Raw genomic sequence first — 19,454 nt, 5'->3', positions numbered from 1 at the left:
ATTTCGGTATAGCAGATCTTTGTAACTCCACTATTTCAAACCGACAGAGGAGCATCAGGAGAAAGGCATGGTCTACTTGGTCGAAGGCCTTTCTGAGATCGAGTTGTTCTTAAGACGGCCAAGAGGAGAATGCCTGACTCTGCCACCTCACAGATAGACTCTGGTCGCTCAGCATTTCCTTTGGGTTTTTAGCGCGGGCGTTGGAGGTGATCTTCGGCAGTTTGGATTTTGGACTTTGATTTGACTCAGCTTGCATGGAGAAAGCTTCGTGTTGTAACCATCTTTCTCCTAAAGAAGGGGCTTTGATTCGCCCTCATTTATTCGAATATCAAGCGAAGGACAGTTTTGCTTGCTCCTCCCATCCAAGTTTAACTTTCCACTCTGATTTATGCCCCGCCAATGTTAGTGGATGACCTCGGGAGGCTTAGACGTGCAGGTGGAGCTCAATGAGGTCGCCTGTTCGCGGCATCGCGGGCTAGCTTTCTGCTTGCTAAATGAAGGTACATAAACGACTTTTCGGTGTCATTAAATAATAATTTGGGACATTTTCCCCGCCCTGTATAATCCCCGCTTCCTGTTTCAGGCACATACAGCTGGTCAAGGGTGACTATTTCCTCTCGATGCGCGAGGAGCCCCGCCTTGGCATGATCAAGCTTTCCTTCGACGAGGAGAAAACGACGCTTACGCTCACTGCTGATGGGTATCCACCGCTCGTAGTCGACGCCTGTGACCCAGAAGAGCGAAGGAAGCCCTCGTTTACAGTCAGGCAGGTTACCATGTTGTCTTTTGTTTGTCACTATAGCGCGAAGAGTCACGTTTCGCTGATCGCTGGTTTGTTGTCTGGGCTCCGTTTTCGCATGCACAGCGTGTCAGTGGTAAAGACTGCGGCTGCGCATGACGTGTTTTTATTACCCCTCTGGCATATGACTTTTAGTGTACGCAGGAAACATTGGTTTGCTGGTGAAAAAGAACTTTATTGGGGCTAGTTGCGTAATGCTTAAAAGTGAGAAAACTCTCACTGCTCCTGGTGGAACGAGAACTCAGCGACGTACAGGGCGGCCAGTGTTCTCCTCGTCCCTGACTGCTCTTTTTTATAGCAGAATATGATATAACGAGAGGTGTCTCGCTGCAAAAAAAGTTATTCCTACGTACGTCCGTACGTGTATATTAACGCCACGCCAATCGTCATGATTTTCGCCACCATGGTGGGGACCCTGAGGGAATCCGTCCTCCTCAAATGCAAAATGTTCGCGGGAAGGATCCCCCTCGATTTACTTCTAAAGCTATGCTTATGGTGGGGATGTAGGTCAGGGTGATACTTTCTCGAAGCATGAAAGTGTTCAAAGGAGTTCCAATGCTGTGTCCAAAGAGTACTTGCGCGCGTGGAGTGTGCGTGCAAAATGCGTGCGTGGCTGCATAAGCGCGCCAACTTCATATGAACGGTCTTTTATTTTGTTTCGCTTGCTCAACTTTTCTATAGTTGCCATGCTGCGCTTATTACCGCATCAACACATTTCTTTAGCAGTGCATGCAAGTTAACCTGCTACTGTAGAGAGAAATAATACGGTGAGAGTTTCAGGGAATGCTTGTAAAAGGCTGTTAGACGAGATCAACGCAGGAAGTGTGCTACTGCCACAACTATGCGCAAAACCGCTTCCAATTCAGGGTCAGGAAGTTCGACTACAACGCCGTGGAAGTGTCCGAAGAAGCCTCGCAGTGGTTCCGGAACTACCTCAAGTGCGACGACGTTCGCTTAGTGAGGGTCCTACTAGACCAGAAGACCATCAACCGAGGATGCACCGGTGCTGCCCCGGTAATGCTTGATTTCCTTACTATGCGCGCTTGTAGCTGCCACTTGCCGAGAACACAGGTAGTTCTGAAGGGGCTTTCGGTCTCTAAGGGTAGCGCGAACTGAGGGCCCGAAAGCAGTCCCACACGCCAGGGAAGCCGCGGAGTAGACTAGGTAAGCATTGACTAACGACTTCATAGCTGACCGGAACAAGTAGAAACGCCAACAAAGTTGCCAGAAGGCAGCCAGTCTTCTAGTCACACTCAGGTGCACGCAAAACAGCTCCGGGATGGTTTTAGCGAGGTGCAACAAGCATGAGGCAACACCGCCAAGCGTCAAGAAGGTCTTGATGTACAGCTCCGGGTAGCGTTGCCTGGGGACGTATATACGATGCATACACCCCACTAACCTCAACTGCAGAAGGACGACAGGTTTTTTTTTACTCTCCACAAGGTGAATCTTCGTCTATAACTGAGCTACTTGATATATAGTTTGTGTTGCGTGGCTACCAGGCTGAAGACTCATCCACTGTCACGAGCATAGATTACTAATTTGTATTAAATTAGTAATCTTGAGAGCAGAGTAATCTTGAGAAAGGCCATCTTGAGAGCAGATGGTCTTTAAGGTAACTCACTTTTCGGTTGGCTAAGGTGACCCAGAGGCGTATTTTAACATGTTTTGTCTGGAACGCGTAAAGGGGTGGCGGAAATAGTATCGCTTCAGATAAGTAGATGTTAAGACTGTGAACGCATGGTTAAACCGGAATCATTTTCCCCAAACGTACGCATGGCCGATACGTTACATGTAGTTAAACGCCTGCTTATAAGTTATTAGAAAAAAGTCATTCACACGTATACCTGAAAATGCGGCTAACACGATCCGCATACGAGTATCCGGCATTTCGACTATGACACTCAGGAAGATACTACAGAGCGCATAGGCGCAACCTTTGAGCCACCCGCAGGTGGTTTGAAGAGCTTGTAATCGCTGTTGAAGTCTATGATCAGAACTGCTGATATAATTCTGTTGCAGATCCTCCAAGGCGATTCTAAATTTCACTTAGGAGAATGCAGAATCAGTAAAGAATGTCAGTGGAATTTCTCGTACACGTTCTGCAGAGACAAGAAAGTATTCTGTCTTTACGTCATCGAGATCAGCTTTAATGGGAAGATTGTTAGACAATGATCGAACGGCTTTTCTGACAATGCACTTGCTGTCGTACGCGAAGAAATCCCCAAATATGCTAGACCTTATTTCGCTTTGCATGGATATGACTGCGGGAAAAGCAAAAATTAGCAAAAGGTAGCTTTTTTTACAACCACCGTTTACCACACGCCTGAAAAACACTGGCCGTGTCACGTCTCGTCTTTGTCGTCGTTTGCTCGCACGGTAGCTGTTTTTTAGTGAAGCGGTTCTCACCTACTTCAGTCGGGTTCGTTCGCCGTCGTCTGGCACTATGGGAAAAGCAAAGCGAGCGAGGGAAGGAAAAGGAGGGGGAGGATGAGGGAGGAGGAGGCAGGAGGAGGGAAGCTCGTAGACAAAGGGGAGTACGAATGAGCCGAGGGATGTGAAGGGTGAAGCGTGATCTGCATGGAACATTTTCTGCTCGCGAAAACGCGCCGCGCACGACACAGGCGCGCTGACGCTGTCGCGAATACTGCCCGCACGGTGCACGCGGCTCGGCACGCGGCGGCAACATGGCAGCGTCACCGGCCGCGAAGTGATGCGGGTAGCTCCACCGACCACTTCTGGCCGTTTTTTAAGATGCCGCTCAAGGAACAATTGAAGTTGCTGGTGCAGTAAAGGAACTGATAATGTGGACTAAACCGACACTATAAACGTCCGCGCCGCTAGGGAAAGCGTCAATCAAATATCCGCCACTGTCGTAAACCTAAACATCTCCGGCGGGGCCAGCCGGCTGTCCAGAGCGCTTTCAAACTGCCGCCATGAAGAGCGCGCCTCCCCATTGGCGCAAGTCGGCAGGCTCCTCCCACTGTCGCGCGCGTCGCGCGTCATTTTCTGACTGAGTTAGAAGCTGCCGCGGGCGCGATATCGTCCACGCGGGCGGGAATAATATCGCACGCGCAACGCCGACGCGCACGAATCGCGTGCAAAAACGCTCCATGTGGTTCATTCACGCTTAAGGGATTAAATGGAATTTAACTGACTTGATTTGGACGGCTTTGCTCCAGGGGGAGGTGGAGGGTACACGAGACCTTCGAACAGCCACGGGACGTCGGAGCTCTTTGAGGGAGGGAAAGTGAGTGGCGGAGCATTGACGTCATAACAGATAAATTAGCCGCAGTGCGCGAGTCGCGGGATTGGGAGACCTCTGACGTCCCATGTCTGCTCTCAGTTCCCATTCAAGGCCCGTGCAGTGGAAGAACATTGCGAGGAAAAACGTGGGGCCGAGATAGGTTAACAGTGAGGCTTAACGCGAACAACAAAATGACCGCTAAATTTGAAAATTGAAAAGAAAAATGTAAGTTACCATTTACACCTCAAATCACCGCAATGGCACCACGAAACTCTGGAATCTCTTGGGCGCTCAAGTTTTCCTAAGACCATGAGCCAACTGGTTAGCCACAAGGTCTTATTCTGAAGAGACATACTCATGGGTGAACACTGACGCTTTGGTTGTCTTTTCGGCGCCTTCAGAAGTTAGAGCGCGTTTTCCCAGCCCTGAGTGAACGGTTGAGAGAGAGAGAGAGAGAGAGAGAAATGAACTTTATTAAAAATGTCGTGCGGAGGTGGTTGGGGGACCACGCAGGGTCGCCCGCCACCCGACTTTGTTTATGGCGTCTTCGTGATGTTGCCTCCCCAGCCTACGCTGGACCAGCCCGCAGATGGCCGTTGGGGACGTGCCTTCCACCACCCGCAGGCTCAGTCTCTCGCGCTTGCCGGGAGAGAGCCACCTCGAGCCGCTGGACTGCCAGTAGCTGATTTGCTAGTTCGTGTGAATGCACTGCTCTTTGTATGTCTTCTGGCAGCCGTCCAGGGAAGGCTGCCGCTTCTGTGGGGTGTAGTTCACAGTTCCACAAGATGTGGGTTAGGGTCGCCTTAGAGTTGTTGCACACACTGCTCACGTCGCTGCGGAACACTTCCAGGCACACGTGGCGCGTGAGCGCCGGAGTCAGCACTGATCGTGTCTGTATCTGCCTACAAAGCACTGCTTGTTCTCGCGTGAGGTTAGGGTGGGGTGGGGGCATGGTCCGACGACCGTACCTGTACCACCGCAGCACTTCTGCATGCTCTTGTATTGGATTGTTTTCTTCGTCGTCTCGGTCGCCTGTGTCGGCGTTCACTGCACCACACCACTCACAGTCTTCGCAGTCCGCCCCAGCCGTTGAGACGAGGGAGGTGGTGGTCGTCGCGCATCTGGTGAGAGTTCGCGCGGCGGCGTCCGCTGTCTCATTACGGTTGGGGTTGCTGCTACTGCACCCGTTGCTGTCTGTGGTAGTGTGTGCCGGGAACCACCTTAGATGGGTGGTGGGCACTGCGTCGCGCACTGGTTTACGCACTTCACTGCACCGTATCACTTTCGCTGCTTCGCTGCACACCGTGTTTGTTGCGTAGTTCTTGATGGCCGAGCGCGAGTCACTCAGGATCGTGGAGCATCGGGGATCCGTGAGTGCCAACGCTATGGCCATCTCTTCCGCCTGGCTTGCCGACGATGCTCGGACGCTGCAGGCGTTGCAGGTTTCACCGGTGGTAGCCTTGACCACCACGGCCACGTAGGTGTCGTGTCTATGTGGGTATTTTGCTGCGTCGACGAAGAGGGCCTCGGTGTCGGCAGCGTATGTGTCTGTAAGGGTCTTTGCTCATGCTGCGCGTCTTCCCGGGTTGTTGGCCGGGTTGACGTTCCTGGGCATTGGTGAGACTTGGAGTCGTCGCCTGGTGCCTTCCGGTAGGGAGGGGGCTGCCTGTGTTTGCGCTGTTTCTGCCTCTGAGAAGACCAGTCTGGTGAGTATGTTCCTCCCCGTCTTAGTCCTCCTGAGGCGTTCTATTTGGGCTGTCTGCTGGGCCTCCGCAATTTCTTCTAGGGTGTTGTGGACGCCTAGCTCAAGTAGTTTGGCCGTGCTGGCGCAATTGAGGAGTCCCAGGGCAGCCTTGTAGGTCTTGCGTATTGCAGCGTTGATTTTGTTTCGTTCGTGGGCCTTCCAGTCGTGAAAGGCCCCGATGTAAGACACGTGGCTTGTTGCAAATGATTCGACCAGCCGGAGGAGACTTGCCTCTTTCGTGCCTCGATGCCGGTTGGCCACGCGCTTGATAAGGCGTGTAGCCGCCCCCAGTTTGGTCACCAGTCTGTCGACTGTGGTTCCGTTACCTCTGCTTGCTTCGGGGAACATTCCGAGCACTCGGAGCGTCGTGACTCTTGGAATGACGGTGCCATCGCTTGTGTGCAATGTGATTTTTTCTGTGCCTTGGGCGGCTTGTTTCCGGTATCTTCCCGGTGGTGGGATGATGAGGAGTTCTGACTTATGTGGTGAACATTTAAGGCCCGTGTCTGCAAGGTGGCTTTCAATGGTGTTGATGGCGGCTTGTAGCGTTTCTTCTATGTGGCCGTCGCTGCCCCCGGAGACCCACAGCGTGATGTCGTCCGCATATATAGTGTAGCGGACTTGCGGTACCTCCGAGAGCAGGCGGTTGGCCAATATAATCATGACCAAATTGAAGAGTAATGGCGATATTACTGAGCCTTGTGGAGTTCCTATGCTGCCCAGCGCTCGTTCTTGGAGTTGCAGGTTTCCCGCCTGCATCTTGACGGTTCGACTGGACAGGAAGTCCCGGATGTAGTTGTAGGTGCGTTGGCCCATTCCTAACCGAGAGACCTGCTTCAAGATGGCCGAGTGGTTCACCTTGTCGAAGCCGCTCTGGAGGTCGAGGCCGAGCACTGCTCTGTTGTCTCTGGTGGGGACTGTCGTGTCGAGGACTTCGTGTTGTAGTAACAGCATAGCATCTTGGGTACTGAGCTTCTCCCGGAACCCTAGCATGGTGTCCGGATAGAGGCCTTCTTGCTCGAGGTAACGTTGCCACCTGTTTCGTAGTACGTGCTCGAGCACCTTTCCCACGCATGACGTTAGTGAGATCGCGTGGAAGTGGTCTGGGGGGTTTGCCGGGGGGGGTTTGCCGGGTTTGGGTATGAGCACCGTCCGGGCCGTTTTCCACTGTGACGGTAGCTTGCCAGTTTGCAGCAGCGGTTGTAGTATTTCGTTAGGGCCGTGATGGCCCCATCGTTGAGATTTCGTAAGGCTTTGTTGGAGATTGGTCAGGACCGGCTGCGGACTTACAGTTGAGTTCCTGTAGCACGGCCCGGACTTCCCACTCCTCGATGTCTTTACCCAGGTTTGGATTGTCGGTTCCTTGGTAATCTTCGTGCTGTTCTGCAGGGGTGCTGGGCAGATATTTTGCATAGATGCGCTTGCCTGTCTCTTCTTCTCCCAACTCCTTTAGTGCTGCGTGCATGGTTTGGGAGAGCCTGTGTTGTTGGTAACCCCTGGTCGATGTCTCATCCAGGAGGTGGCGGAGGAGCTTCCATGTCTGGCCCTTGTGTAGTTGACCGTGGCGGCGCTGCATATGGCGTACCACTGTTGGGTACACAGTTCTTGGCTGTACGTTTCGATGGCTCGTCCTATCTCGGCCACTTTCTTTCGGAGTTTGCGGTTATGTCTCTCTCGTTTCCATCGGCGTTGTAGCGATTTGCGAGCTTCGATCATGTGGGCTAATTTGCTGTCGACTTGGATGATGCCCTCGTCGGTGTCGATTTCGGTGGTGGCTTCAGTCGCCGCTTGCTTGACGGCTGACGTCCACTCTTTGATGTCTGTGATGTCTTGCAGTTGATGGGAATCTTCTAGGGTCTTGCGGAATTGTGTCCAGTTGGTGAGTTTGTGCTGGCGGCGTGGTGCGGTTGTATGGTGTACACTTGTTGGATTGCGACTTCCAGGATATAGTGGTCGCTTCCCAGGTTGCAGCCCGTATTGGTCCACGTGACGTCTCCCTTAGTCTTGGTTGACAGTCGGATGAATGTCAAGTCCGGGTTCGTGTCTTTCGTCGTGGAGGTCCCGATGCGGGTGGGGGTTTCTGGGTCCGAGTATAGGGTGTATCCTGCAGCGTTGGCTTTGTCGAGCAGATCTCTCCCTTTGGTGGTTGTGCGGCTGTATCCCAGCTCTTTGTGCGGGGCGTTGAAGTCGCCTCCGATAAATATTGTTTCGTTAGCTGCCGTGCGTATCGCTTTGTGTAACAGGGCTTTTAACTTTTGTTGCCAGTGCGTTGGATTGCTGTAAATGTTGACGAGCAGGAGGGTTTCCTGTCGTTTCTTGCCGACCACCACCTCGGTCGCGCAGTGTTCTATGGTGCTGCGGTTGAGGAAGTGGTCATGCTTGATGAATGTGCGTCCCTTTTTCACGAAAGTATGTCCCCTTGCCACAGTCTCTCGCGCTCGGAGTGCTGGCGTGCGCTCGGTAACCAGGCAGGGTCGGTGCACTCTCCGTGTGGGTCTCCTGTACCATGATGATGTCGGGCGGTGAGTCGATGTCTTGTAGGTGTTGCTGGAGGACCGCTTTTCGGCAGCGAAACCCGTTGGCATTCCACTGCCATATTTTCAGGCCTGTGTTTGCGGGTGTTCGGGCCATGTTGATGCTTGCGGGGAGGTGGTGGGGTTGCGCTTTTCTGTTGCATCATCTTCACGTCCTAGCTTGCGATATAGGAAGTCTTGGAGCGCGTCCAGGCGGTGCTCTATGGCGGTGAAGCGGGCATTCACTCGGTGCTCGAAGGCATTCCTTCTTTTTTCGAGGCGATCAATTCTCTCGGTGCACCTACGTAGGCGCACAGCAAAGCTTATCCCGCTGGTTGAGCGGCGTTCGGTCTCATCGTTGGCAGGCTGGGGGGGTTCGTCGTCTTGTTCTTCCATGCTCTCCTCGGGGGAGGTTGGGCGGGGTGCAGCCTTTGCTTCTTGTTTGGTGGCATGCTTGCTCGTTGGTGGGACTTGGAAGGTAGGCTGGGGACTTGCCTGTGTTCTCGCTGTGTGCTGTGGGGGCTGTTGATGCCGCGGCGTGAGGGACTGGGGCCGGGGAACTCTCCCTTGTTCCCACTCCGGTTGCGGAGTGGTTGCTGCTGCCTTCGGTTGCTCCCGCTGCTGTTGCGGTGGGTTGCGAAGGTGCCGTAACGCCTCTTCGAGGCGCTGATCCAGACGTCTGATCTCTGCCTTGAGTTCGGCGTTCTCTTCTTGTAGGGCTTGCATCGCGGTCTTGTACTGCTTTGGCGGGCTGGTGCCTTGCTTGGGGTTCATAACTACGTCCGACCACTTAACCCTTTCACAGGAGCGAGACGTTTTGCGACCGTTTCTGCTACCGCGCCGAGCGCTTCTGCTGCGGCTTTCGCGCCTGCCGGAGGCCGAGCGATCCTGGTGGGCGGGGTTTCGCCACGTGCAGCTGCGGCTCCTCTCCCGTTGACCTTGAGTTACGAGAACTGCGAAATTGACGGGGTTTCTGCTCGGTACACGTGCGCTCTGCGGTGGGGGTGGCTGCGCGCGTTCCCAGCGTCGTTTCTTGACTAAGTATGGCATTTTGAATCGGTTTGAGCAGCCGGGTGCCCCTGTGGGGTGCGGGCCACTACACAGCTTGCAGTGAGGCTTGCATTCTTCTTCGTGATTCTCTCCTGGACTGGGCTTTCCGCATGCGAAGCATATTTTCGTTTGAGGATGCGGGCATACGTCTTGACGATGCCCGATTTGCCGCATTGTCGGCATACCTGATGGTGTTGGTGGTACAGGCTGCTGCGGAGTAAGACCGCGCCGTATTTCACCGTTGCCGGGACTTTGTGACCTTGAAACAGGACGATGACGGCATGCGAGTCTACTATTCGGTGTGCGTCGATCGCCATGGGGTTGCATTGATTCACTACGTTAGCTCTTATTTCTTCCGGCGTGTCTGCTGCCGCGATATTGTAAATTACGCCTTTGGCTGTGCTGTTGGGCGCCGCGTGATAAGCGTTTACTTCGTAGCTTTGGTCCCCTATGTTGAGCGTTCGGAGTTGGGCGTATTTCACCGCTCTCTGTTCGCTTGGGGTGCTCAACACTATGATATTTTGTGCCGCGTTAGCACATACAGTATCTTGCAGAGTTTCGTCTCTCGTTATGCCTGTAGCCGCCATTATGGCCGTCATTAGGGTTGTGGCTTCCACGCGGCCGGTGTTGAGCCTGCCTCTAGGTCGTACTATAATCTTGTGCCCTTCCCTAGGAATGCTGGCAGGCATACGAGCCGCCTTCGTCATAGTAGCAGTTACTCTTCTCACAAAGTGGGCTTTCGAGGAACGAGGTTCGTGCCTTTTGGCGGGAGACTCACCGGTTGTACGTGGCGGTTGAGGGTCCCTGTGCGATGTCGTCGGGCGCCGCGCGGCGAGGGTCCACCCCGCGGTGTCTTCACCGGCGACTGCGATTACAGTGCGGCCGTCTGGCTGGTCCAGTTGCATGTGGAAATTCTGGGGCTCTGCTTGTTCTCGATCTGGCGCATGATCCGTGTCCATCGCAGACGCCATGCTCCGCGATGCGACGACGGCTGTGGGGCTCTGGCTGGCAGCCGGCGGGCGCGCCGGTCCGAAGTCGTGCTAAGCCTAGGTTAGGCTTAGCTCCCGGGCCACGCTCGAAGTCTTCCAATCCCAAAAATCGGTGAAAAGTCGAGTCGACTCACCAAAATTTGGTATTGGCGTGTTTCCTGGGTCGAGCTGTTTCTCGTGGTAGTAGAATTTCCTGGGTCCGCGGGAAAATTTCGGCACACTTGAGCATAACCGACGGAGCCGATGCGAGACATGTCCGCTCACCTCGGCGACCGTAGCGCCCTGAACGGTTGACGAGGCATCGTGTGAGCGTTGACTCGGGGTATGCCAATAAAGCACGTGCTTTGCTCAATGGGCATGATTTAAAATTTTGAATTCGCAACCGAATACGCCGGGTAAATCGACTTTGCCAGAATGTAATAGGGCTCCGAAAGCACAGTAAGTTTAGCGATACCGCCAGACATTACGAACTACTCATCGAATGCTTTATTTGCTGCGTACCTTGCTCAGGTGGCTTTTCAAGACGAGTCAGCGTTTCACGTCATCTCCAAGGCGTCCCTTGAAAAGTTGCAGTCGAAGCTGCCCCCGGAGGCTGACGTGAGGAGGCGCAATTTCCGGCCCTCCCTGTTCGTCGAGGGCTGCGATGCTCACTCAGAGGTAAACGTGCACAGGTGACCGTCGGAGAGCGCACGACTAAGGGCGCTTTTTCTCTCACCGGTGCAGGACCACTGGTTGCGCTACAAGATTGGAGAGGCAGAGATGGCCTTCTTGGAACGCACCACGAGGTAACGAATACTTCGCGCTCGAGCTGAAAAGCTTAACGTTTATGTATATTTCTAAAATCAATCGCGCACCTTACACGACACTTTGATTTTACATGTTCTGTTGTTATTGTAGAGGGCCCGCGTGTTTAACCGATTATGCTGTTAACAGATCTAAGCCCTACAAAAAAGTTATTCTGAAATTGCAAATTTTTTTTCGACCGAACGAGATGATGCGTGGTCATGGAGGTTTCGTACATTCCTTTCATCGAAAACGGTTCTAACCCCATTCCATGGGTTTTAGTGGACGCGACGCTCCATCCATAGCCCGTTACCTTTAAGCCTGTTTTCTAACTTACAGTACCCGCAGGGGCACCTTGTCTGTCCAAGGTGACGGTAGTGGCGACCCGCCCACCCACCTACCCACGCTTTAGGCTGTGCGTGGCTTAGCCGTGTCCAGGGGAAAAGGCATCCTGGTGGCTGATATGACACCGAGGTTGTTATGGACCTTAAGGCCCCTTGGTGAATGCAACACGCCACTTTGGCCCTCGTTACTTGTAGACGGCACCCCAGACTGACCTGGCCGAGGGGACATCAGCAAGTCGCCCTTTCCTGTCCGCCTCTCCATTCTTTCACTTTCCTGTCTTCTTTCTCTATCTTTCCATTCCTATATTTTTTATAGTTTCTGGTCTCCTCTTCCAGGCGGAGAGGGTTAACCCTGTGTGAATGGCCGCCCTAGGCTTCTTAATGCAGAGTTATAGTGGCCAGGTATGGCTAACGTAGGTCTGCGTTCCCGTGTTGGGCTCCAAGGTGGGCGGCCAGCATTGCTGCTGAATGTTCATTTGTTAGTTTATGGCTACAGAAAAAACCCGCTCTTGATCGGGCTCGGAAACGAGTCCGCACCGCAGTAAAACACCTTGTACCAAGAGCCTCATTCAGACTGCAGGAACAGAGCTTTCCAAAATTTCTTGTCATTGAATTCGCCGACAGCCAGCGCCCCCTCCGAAAGGCCTCGCCAATTGTAGTAGCGAATGAGCTGGAAGCTGTCCTGGGCAGTAAATTCAAAGCGACGAAGGTGTCATCTGGAGGTATCCTCACAGAGTGCGAAAACAAATTTGCCCAGGCTGATGCACTGCTGATAATTCAAAGGCTAGCAAACCTAACGGTTAAAGTATCAATTCACCGAAGCCTAAACTCATGCCAAGAAATAATTAAAGATCCTGACCTTGCGGAGCTCACGGAGGATGACATCGTTGAGGGCCTCCAAGACGAAAATGTTACCGCATCTGAATCCGACGTAACGATATTGACTATGTACCAACCACCAGGTCTTGACTTTCAACTCCACTAAGCTTCCTGAATCTCTTAAACTCGGCTACGTGGTTCATTGAGTCCGCGCATACATCCTGAAACCGCGCCGGTGCTTTAGGTGCCAGAAGTTTTGCAACACACTGCAGAGTTGTCGTGGCAGAGAAACTCATTACAAGTGCGCGAGTACCGATCATTCCACGAACTCCTGTGTAGCGCAGAAAGCAAAGTGTGTGCCAGGGCACACCCTGCGTACTAAAGGAAGTGTCGGAAATTTCAAGACAAGAAAGAAATTGTTTTTTAGGATGAAAGAAGGTCTTTCATTAAAAGAAGCTCGATGGCACTTCTCTTTTGTGCGAAAAGGCTCTTTCGCCGAGGTGGCACGCCGGGGGGCCGGGCCGCCTCAGGCATTGATAGGGACACAGATTAGCTTTGCTTACCTTGCCTCGGCCCAGCCTTCACCTATGCAGCAGTCAGCACAGCCACTGCAAGCGCTTCGGCACCAGAGGCTGCGCAACTACCGGCCCCCTCTGCTCCAGCTGAGAAGGATATGGAGGTTGTTGCCCCCCTCCCTCCCTCGTCCTATCCAGGGCCCCGAGTGCGCTGGAAGACGCTCGACGTCTCTCCTACCAGTGCCTTCTAAAGGCACTGGGAAGAACTCACCCAAGGCCCCTGCAAGGAGTGACCTTCCTGCAAGGAAATTACCGGACAAAAAAATTACCCCACCTTCCCGCGAGGAGAACCCTGTGGAGATGCGACGCATCTTGGGGGTTCACTTGGTGTTTCCGTTGGGTTCATTTTCTAATTGCGTGAAACGTGTGAGGAACGCGTATGATGTATTCTTTCTTTAACACGCGGCGTAACGTTAACGATGACGGCCTTGTGGTCACTGAAGTGTACGGGTAGTGGATGGTGAAGTAACGGGACCACCGTGCAATTTGCAGCGAAGATCAAGTCTATGCACGTGCCAAAAATCGGAACGCCGGTGCTGGAACGACCGCGGCTATGACGCAACGTGGCGCGGCTATGACGCAACACAATCCAACACAATCCACTTTAATCCAATCCAAGCCAAGCCAAGCCAACCCAATCGAATCCACTCCAATGCCCCTCGCGAGAGAGTGTTCGCTATCGGAGAGGAGAGGGGGTGAGCGGCGGAGAGCGCAGCTCGCGCGGCGAGGAGAATGGGGGAGGGGTGTGGACGGACAACAACAACGCCGTATGGAGGGACAAGGCGAGTGAATGAGATGCAGTCGCATCTAAAAGTAAAAAAAAGTTTCTAATTGTATCTGACCCACACTGAAAATAAAAAGCCAGTTACCTTCATGCGCCAAGTCTAGTCCACAGTATAGACGATATCCACATGTTGACAGACGAATATGAACCCCAAGTAGCGGCGTTGCAGGAAACAAATTTAAGAAAAAGTCATCACAAATTCTCCGCAATTTTAACCTTCTCAGAAAAGACAGAGAAGACTGCACCCGTGCTTCAGACGGTGTGGCTTTGGTTGTGGCACCCGGCGTAATTCTGAAGTCAGTACAACTCAACACTACATTGGAGGCTGTTGAAGCACAAGTGTACGTCAACAAGCTGTTGTCTCGATTTATCTGCCACCTCCGATAACATGTCATTATAGGTACTTAATGACCTTGTTGAGCAACTTGCTTTACCATTGGTTATTGCTGGAATTTTAACGCCCATCACTGAATGTGGGGAAGTGTCAAAATCCGGGGAAAACTAATTGAACAGTGGGTAACTTCTAACGGTCTCGTTGTGTTCAATAATTCAGACAAGACACATTTTTCTGCGGGTACCGAAAACTTTTCCACACTAGACCATTGTGTTGGGTCGCCAGAGCTCCACATGGACTTTTAGTGGAGTGCAGTGAACGATACACGCGGAAGTGACCACTTTCCAGCCGTCTTGCGAGACGTCCAGCTTCTTCCTGCCCTCAAAAGCTGTCCATCTCGATGGAAGCTCTACAGAGCAGACTGGGAAAATTTAGAGTTAGTAAGTTTTGGGGGACTTCACATGAGCGTATGTCCAAGACTAGGCAAATGCTTGCATCTGCGAGGAACTTCTTAAAGCTGCAAATGTGACCGTCCCAGAAATGTCTGGGCGAATCCCTTAACACCCAAAGCTATGATGTAGCGATACCAGCCGCGAAGCCCGGAAAAAGCAGAAAAGAGCTTGGGGTGTGTTTACACGGTACCCTACACTCTAAGCTGGGTAACCCTTAATAGAAGTTCACATTTTCGAATTTTTGTAACCTATAATTTATAACGTACAAAAGTAACCTATACCTTAGTAACCTTTATATACGTATACACGTAAGGGTTACTTAGAGGTTACTTTTGCAGCTTTCAGCATGTATACCTTTATAAGTGACATCTACCGCCGTCCAAGGCCACACACCTGGAAGGTGTCGTGTTGCGTGCCACGCGCGCTTTCGCTGGCGCCGCTGTGGCGAGACCGCGAAGGCGCTTTTCCCGCATGGCAAAGAAAGATCGCGTTAGTGGAAGGCGATATGTGCGACCATGCTGTCCATTGCGCCGTCTAAAGTCGGACAGCCTTCGGTGTCTTTTGTTCGTGCCTTAAATAAACTGCCGGCCACACGGCTGTGGCTAAAAGAGAAGTTACTTTTATAATTCCTAAAATTGCCGCGCCAGAAAGCTTGAAAATGCTCTCTTAATATATGCATTACATTACCTGTTCGATAATCGTTACACAGGTTGCCACACAAAAATCTTCGCGAGTATTGGCAATGCTTAAGTCTTATGAACAGGCATAACTAAATTTGATGTTTGCATCAGCTTTCTGCCGTTTAAGAAACGAGCATCAAACATGCATGATAGCTCTTTTGGTAAATTTTGGGCATGAATTTGAACTTTAGTTAAACAACATTAGGCTTTAGTGAAACCAAGCTTTAGTGGAAACGTGCACTTGATAGCATACTTCAAAAGGATGCCAAAGTTGTGATAACATAGCCTTAAGCCAAAAATTCTTGTCTGACAACTTAGGCAATAATTATCAAAAAAGAATTGCAGTACATGCACACATGTTTGCACATTTAACAGGAGCACATTTTCAGAAGTTTGGCATTAGTAGTTTTGAACATTCACATTTGTTATTATGAAACACCTGTGGGCTATTTATTAAAAAGCAAAGCTGCGAACCACCCCAATGTTATTATGCTCTCTTAATGAGTATTAGACGATTATGGATTGCTGGGCGCATTGGTGTTTCCTATATTGCTTTAGACTTCCAGGTAAAATTCGGTTTATTCATATATCCTTATTAAACCTATGTAATAAATGTTGCGTGAACAGCTTCACAAACATCGCCAAATATACAGATTCTTTACGTCAATATTTGCAGGGAGGTATGCAAAGTATTTCGAATTGTTTGTATACTGCCATTGAACAATTTCAGACGAATTCAAATTTGAGGTAAATTTATGAGATGGTTCTCAGAGGTGCACTTTCCCAGTCCAGCGTTACTGTCATGGTACTGCACAGAAAAAACGCAGAATGTGGGAAAGTAGAACATTTATTACAAATTCACTGTTTCATACAAATCAGTGCTTATGGCTATGTTCGCTAAATTTCCTCCGTGTAACTCAGAGTCTAATATTACACTTGGAATTCACTCGTCTTTACGAATCCATCATTACACTTCCCTCTTAGGTTGCTCTTTACAGTTCCACCTGAGTGGTGATTTTAACGCCAAGTTATCTTTTTTTAAGCAGCACTAACAAGTTTCTAGGCCGATCGCAATCTGTCTTTTGGACAAACTTTCAATGGGATCTATAATTTCCCGCATGAAAAAAGGCACTTCGAAAAATTTAAAGAGATAAGCTTCGCAATTTATGTAGTACACGAGGCACAAAATCACGGCACGCTGAAGATTTCCCGAGGTCGTCTGAATAACTTGTTCCCTGCTGCCGTAGATGGAGGTATATATGTGAGGGGCCGTCACTTGGATTTCTCCACCTTGAAGAGCCATCTACAAAAAATTTCAGAAACAGAACGAAATCCAGTGCAACCATAAGCCCCTCACACCAACCCACAGGCATATGAAGTACGAAAAATGTATTGCACGAAAATGAAGACGGAGACCAGAGAATGAAATGAAAGGCCACAGCAGAGATGAAGTGATTTACGGCCTTTCAAATAATTTCACATCATTTCAGTAATCGTTACACAGAGTAATTTGGCCGCATTCTTCAGAACAAGCTAAGCCACTGTAGTCATACCGGCCAACCCTCCCGAATTTTAAACTAGTTCACGAGGATGGCTTGGTGGGCTAGTTGGTGTAGCATCATAAAGGGTTGACAGCGCATAAACACAACGACACAAGGAAGAGAAGACAGGACAAGCGCTGAACCAGCACTCAGTTGTAGTGTCCAGGATGCGCACACATTCTCGCCACCGAGCTGAGGCGCAGTGAGCCTCCACTCCTCTGTGCAGGCGCTGGAACAGGCACTCTTTGAAGAAGCGGCTTCTCTCCTGCCACTCCGCTCTGGTGGTTGCACAGACAGTGAAACCACGCTTCCGTGATGTAGGAAGGCCTCCAAACATCGACAGTACAGCCAGTGGTAGTACCTTGTTACGTATGCAGAAGCCGAGCTCACGAGACTGGCATCTGGCGAAGGCAGTGAGCGAGATGAGTGTGTCTGGGTCGGTTGAAGAACAGTTGAAAGTTGAAGTTGAAGTTGACATGTTATGTACTCCTTTTCCGTCGACGACCTGCAGATTGACTTTTCGTCATGTAACCAGTCAGTCGGTGAAAGAAAAGTGCAGACTACTGTCAACCGGCGACAATGATGGGCGTATGAAAATGGTTCCCGCTTGTCCCCTGAGAAGTGTACATGTGTGTGTTTCACGCGAAAACGAGACATTCATGCCAAGCCTAAAATAAAAATCGCGGATATGCTCGTTGCAGTACACAGTGAGGCCAAATTCTTAGGCATCATTTGTTATTGTAAATTAAAATTTGGAGCACATGTAAACAAACTCAAAATGACACTCATGAAGACACTTTACCTATTGAAAATTTTGTCGCCCAAGTCATGGGGGACCGACCATACATGCATGCTGAGAATTTATGGCTCACCAGTACGGTCTCGTCTTTTTTATGGATGTATTGTGTATGGGTCAACCCGCCATTCTGTTCTTACCTCGCTTGACCCAGTGCACAACCTGGCCCTCAGACTTGCCTAAGGTGCATATCGCACCTCTCCTGGTGATAGCCTTCATGTTGAGTGCAATGAGTGGCCCCTGCAGTACCGTTGAGCGTACCTAAGTGGAATATATGAAGCCAAAATGGCATGCATAAATGACCATCCTTGTACAGGTGAATTTCTTGGGAACAGGCACCAGAACCTCTATAAGAACAAACCAAGAGTGGTCGGCCCTCTTGCCCTTCGTTTGGAGGAATACTTGTCTCGGTACTTTTTCAAGATATGCCCGTAAACTCTTCTGAGTTTTTCGGGTGGTTTAGCCCCCTGGGACCATAGTGCTGTCAAATGCGACCTGTCTTTGTTAAGATATGACAAAAAAGCTTTTCCGCACCAGTTTTCGTGCAAAGAATTTCTTGCACTTAAGGACCAGTACAGTAGCTATTGCTACTACTTTACTCATGGGCCAAAAAGTGCTTATCACACTGGTTATGCTTTTAAGTGCAGAGCGTTTTATGGGCTCGCCTTGTCGTCGTAGCTCGCTAACGGTCGATGCGACTGCCGGAATCAGGTGGCGCAGCGAGATAACGGACCCAAGTAGAGCCTGATGCACCGTCGTCAGGGGGTCACGCGGAGACTTCGAAAACCACGCGGTTTAAATAGTCATAACTGTTCGAACCTCGTGAAGTGCTGGCGCTTGACGTACATCTCCCCGTTGTTTAGCGCAAAGAAAACTGCAGGTACATTTGAGGCAAAATTTGCGTATATAACGGGCAGCCCCCTCGTACATTTAATTAGGAACACTCGTTTGGTTGGTTTTTCTATAGTAAGCGAAAAAAGCGGCCACGCAAGAAAGAAATGGCGGGTTCGAAATGCCGAAGAAAGGCTCCAGCCGCTAAAGAAAAAATGGCGCGTTCGAAATGACGCAAAACAGCTCCAGCATACAAAATTAAAGCACGCACAGGAAGAACAGAACTCCCGCTGGCGCAGTTCCACACAGGGGGCGCGCGAGCAATGCGAAGGCGGGAAATTTGAAATGCATTGGGTGTCAGCAGTGAGCGGATAACGGCGCTGCAGCCCATTATGGCGAATCACTGCTCTGCACTTCCGACAGCTTTTACATTGAGTGGAACGGCTTTAATTTTGTATATACTCAGGGGTGACGGTAGCAGACAGGAGAGCTGCGGAAGGCATTGATTTCACTGCGAATATCTTTGGTATAACCTCAGCTATTGAAGACATAATAGAAAATGGAGCACAAAAAGTGGTAATTTTTACGGATTCTTTAAGTGCCATACTTGCTATATTTTCCCTTGTCCCTTCAAGTATAGCAGTTGTAGGCATGCTAAAAAATCGACTAAGCTGCCTTACATCGACAGGGGTTAGTGTTGTCCTTTGTTGGATACCAAGCCATTTTGGCATTCCAGAAAACGAAACTGTTGATCGAGCAGCATATGATACCAAGCATCGTGAAATAACAAAGTTCAAACCAGGACCTTCGGGACACCATACGAAATTCAATTACATTGTACTGGCAAACTGAATGGGATAGACAAACTGGAAATAAGTTACACCTACTGAAACCAAACCTATCAGAATAGAAAAGTTGAAGGTATAGAAACCGTTTTTATGAGGTTATTTTATGCCGACTGCGAATAGGTCGCACTGTGCTCACACACGGATTCCTGATCCAAAAAGAACGGAAACCCGTGTGTGACCACTGTGTAGATCCCCTTATCATACTACATCTATTAATAAGCTTCCCACACCTTGAAGCAGTACGCATGAGACATTTCCGAACTTTATACCCCTTTTTCATCCCTTTGAACCCTACGCTTTTACTTATGAACCATTGGTGGATTTT

At 50.6% G+C, this 19,454-nt stretch overlaps 1 protein-coding gene across 5 annotated transcripts in view; it reads left to right on the top strand.

Annotated features, from left to right (window-relative positions):
• LOC144142586 (mitochondrial amidoxime-reducing component 1-like) overlaps positions 1-19,454 on the top strand; it is a 140,705-nt gene that overhangs the window by 102,719 nt on the left and 18,532 nt on the right. For 3 of the 5 annotated variants that reach the window (XM_077674209.1, XM_077674191.1, XM_077674201.1), the window contains exons 3-6: positions 584-766; positions 1,666-1,813; positions 10,853-10,999; positions 11,066-11,127. In XM_077674209.1, the coding sequence (XP_077530335.1) occupies positions 584-766; positions 1,666-1,813; positions 10,853-10,999; positions 11,066-11,127 (540 nt within the window). Of the gene's footprint in view, positions 1-583; positions 767-1,665; positions 1,814-10,852; positions 11,000-11,065; positions 11,128-12,866; positions 12,970-19,454 lie in introns of those variants that run through there. The other 2 variants (XM_077674220.1, XM_077674231.1) reach the window with 2 other exon arrangements.

The sequence above is a fragment of the Haemaphysalis longicornis genome, unplaced genomic scaffold, assembly GCF_048455015.1.
Source record: "Haemaphysalis longicornis isolate Haplotype H1 unplaced genomic scaffold, Haemaphysalis longicornis Haplotype H1 scaffold_1, whole genome shotgun sequence".
NCBI lineage: Eukaryota > Metazoa > Arthropoda > Arachnida > Ixodida > Ixodidae > Haemaphysalis > Haemaphysalis longicornis.
The sequence above is the reverse complement of the archived record's forward strand: the minus strand, read 5'-3'. Positions and strand labels throughout refer to the sequence as shown.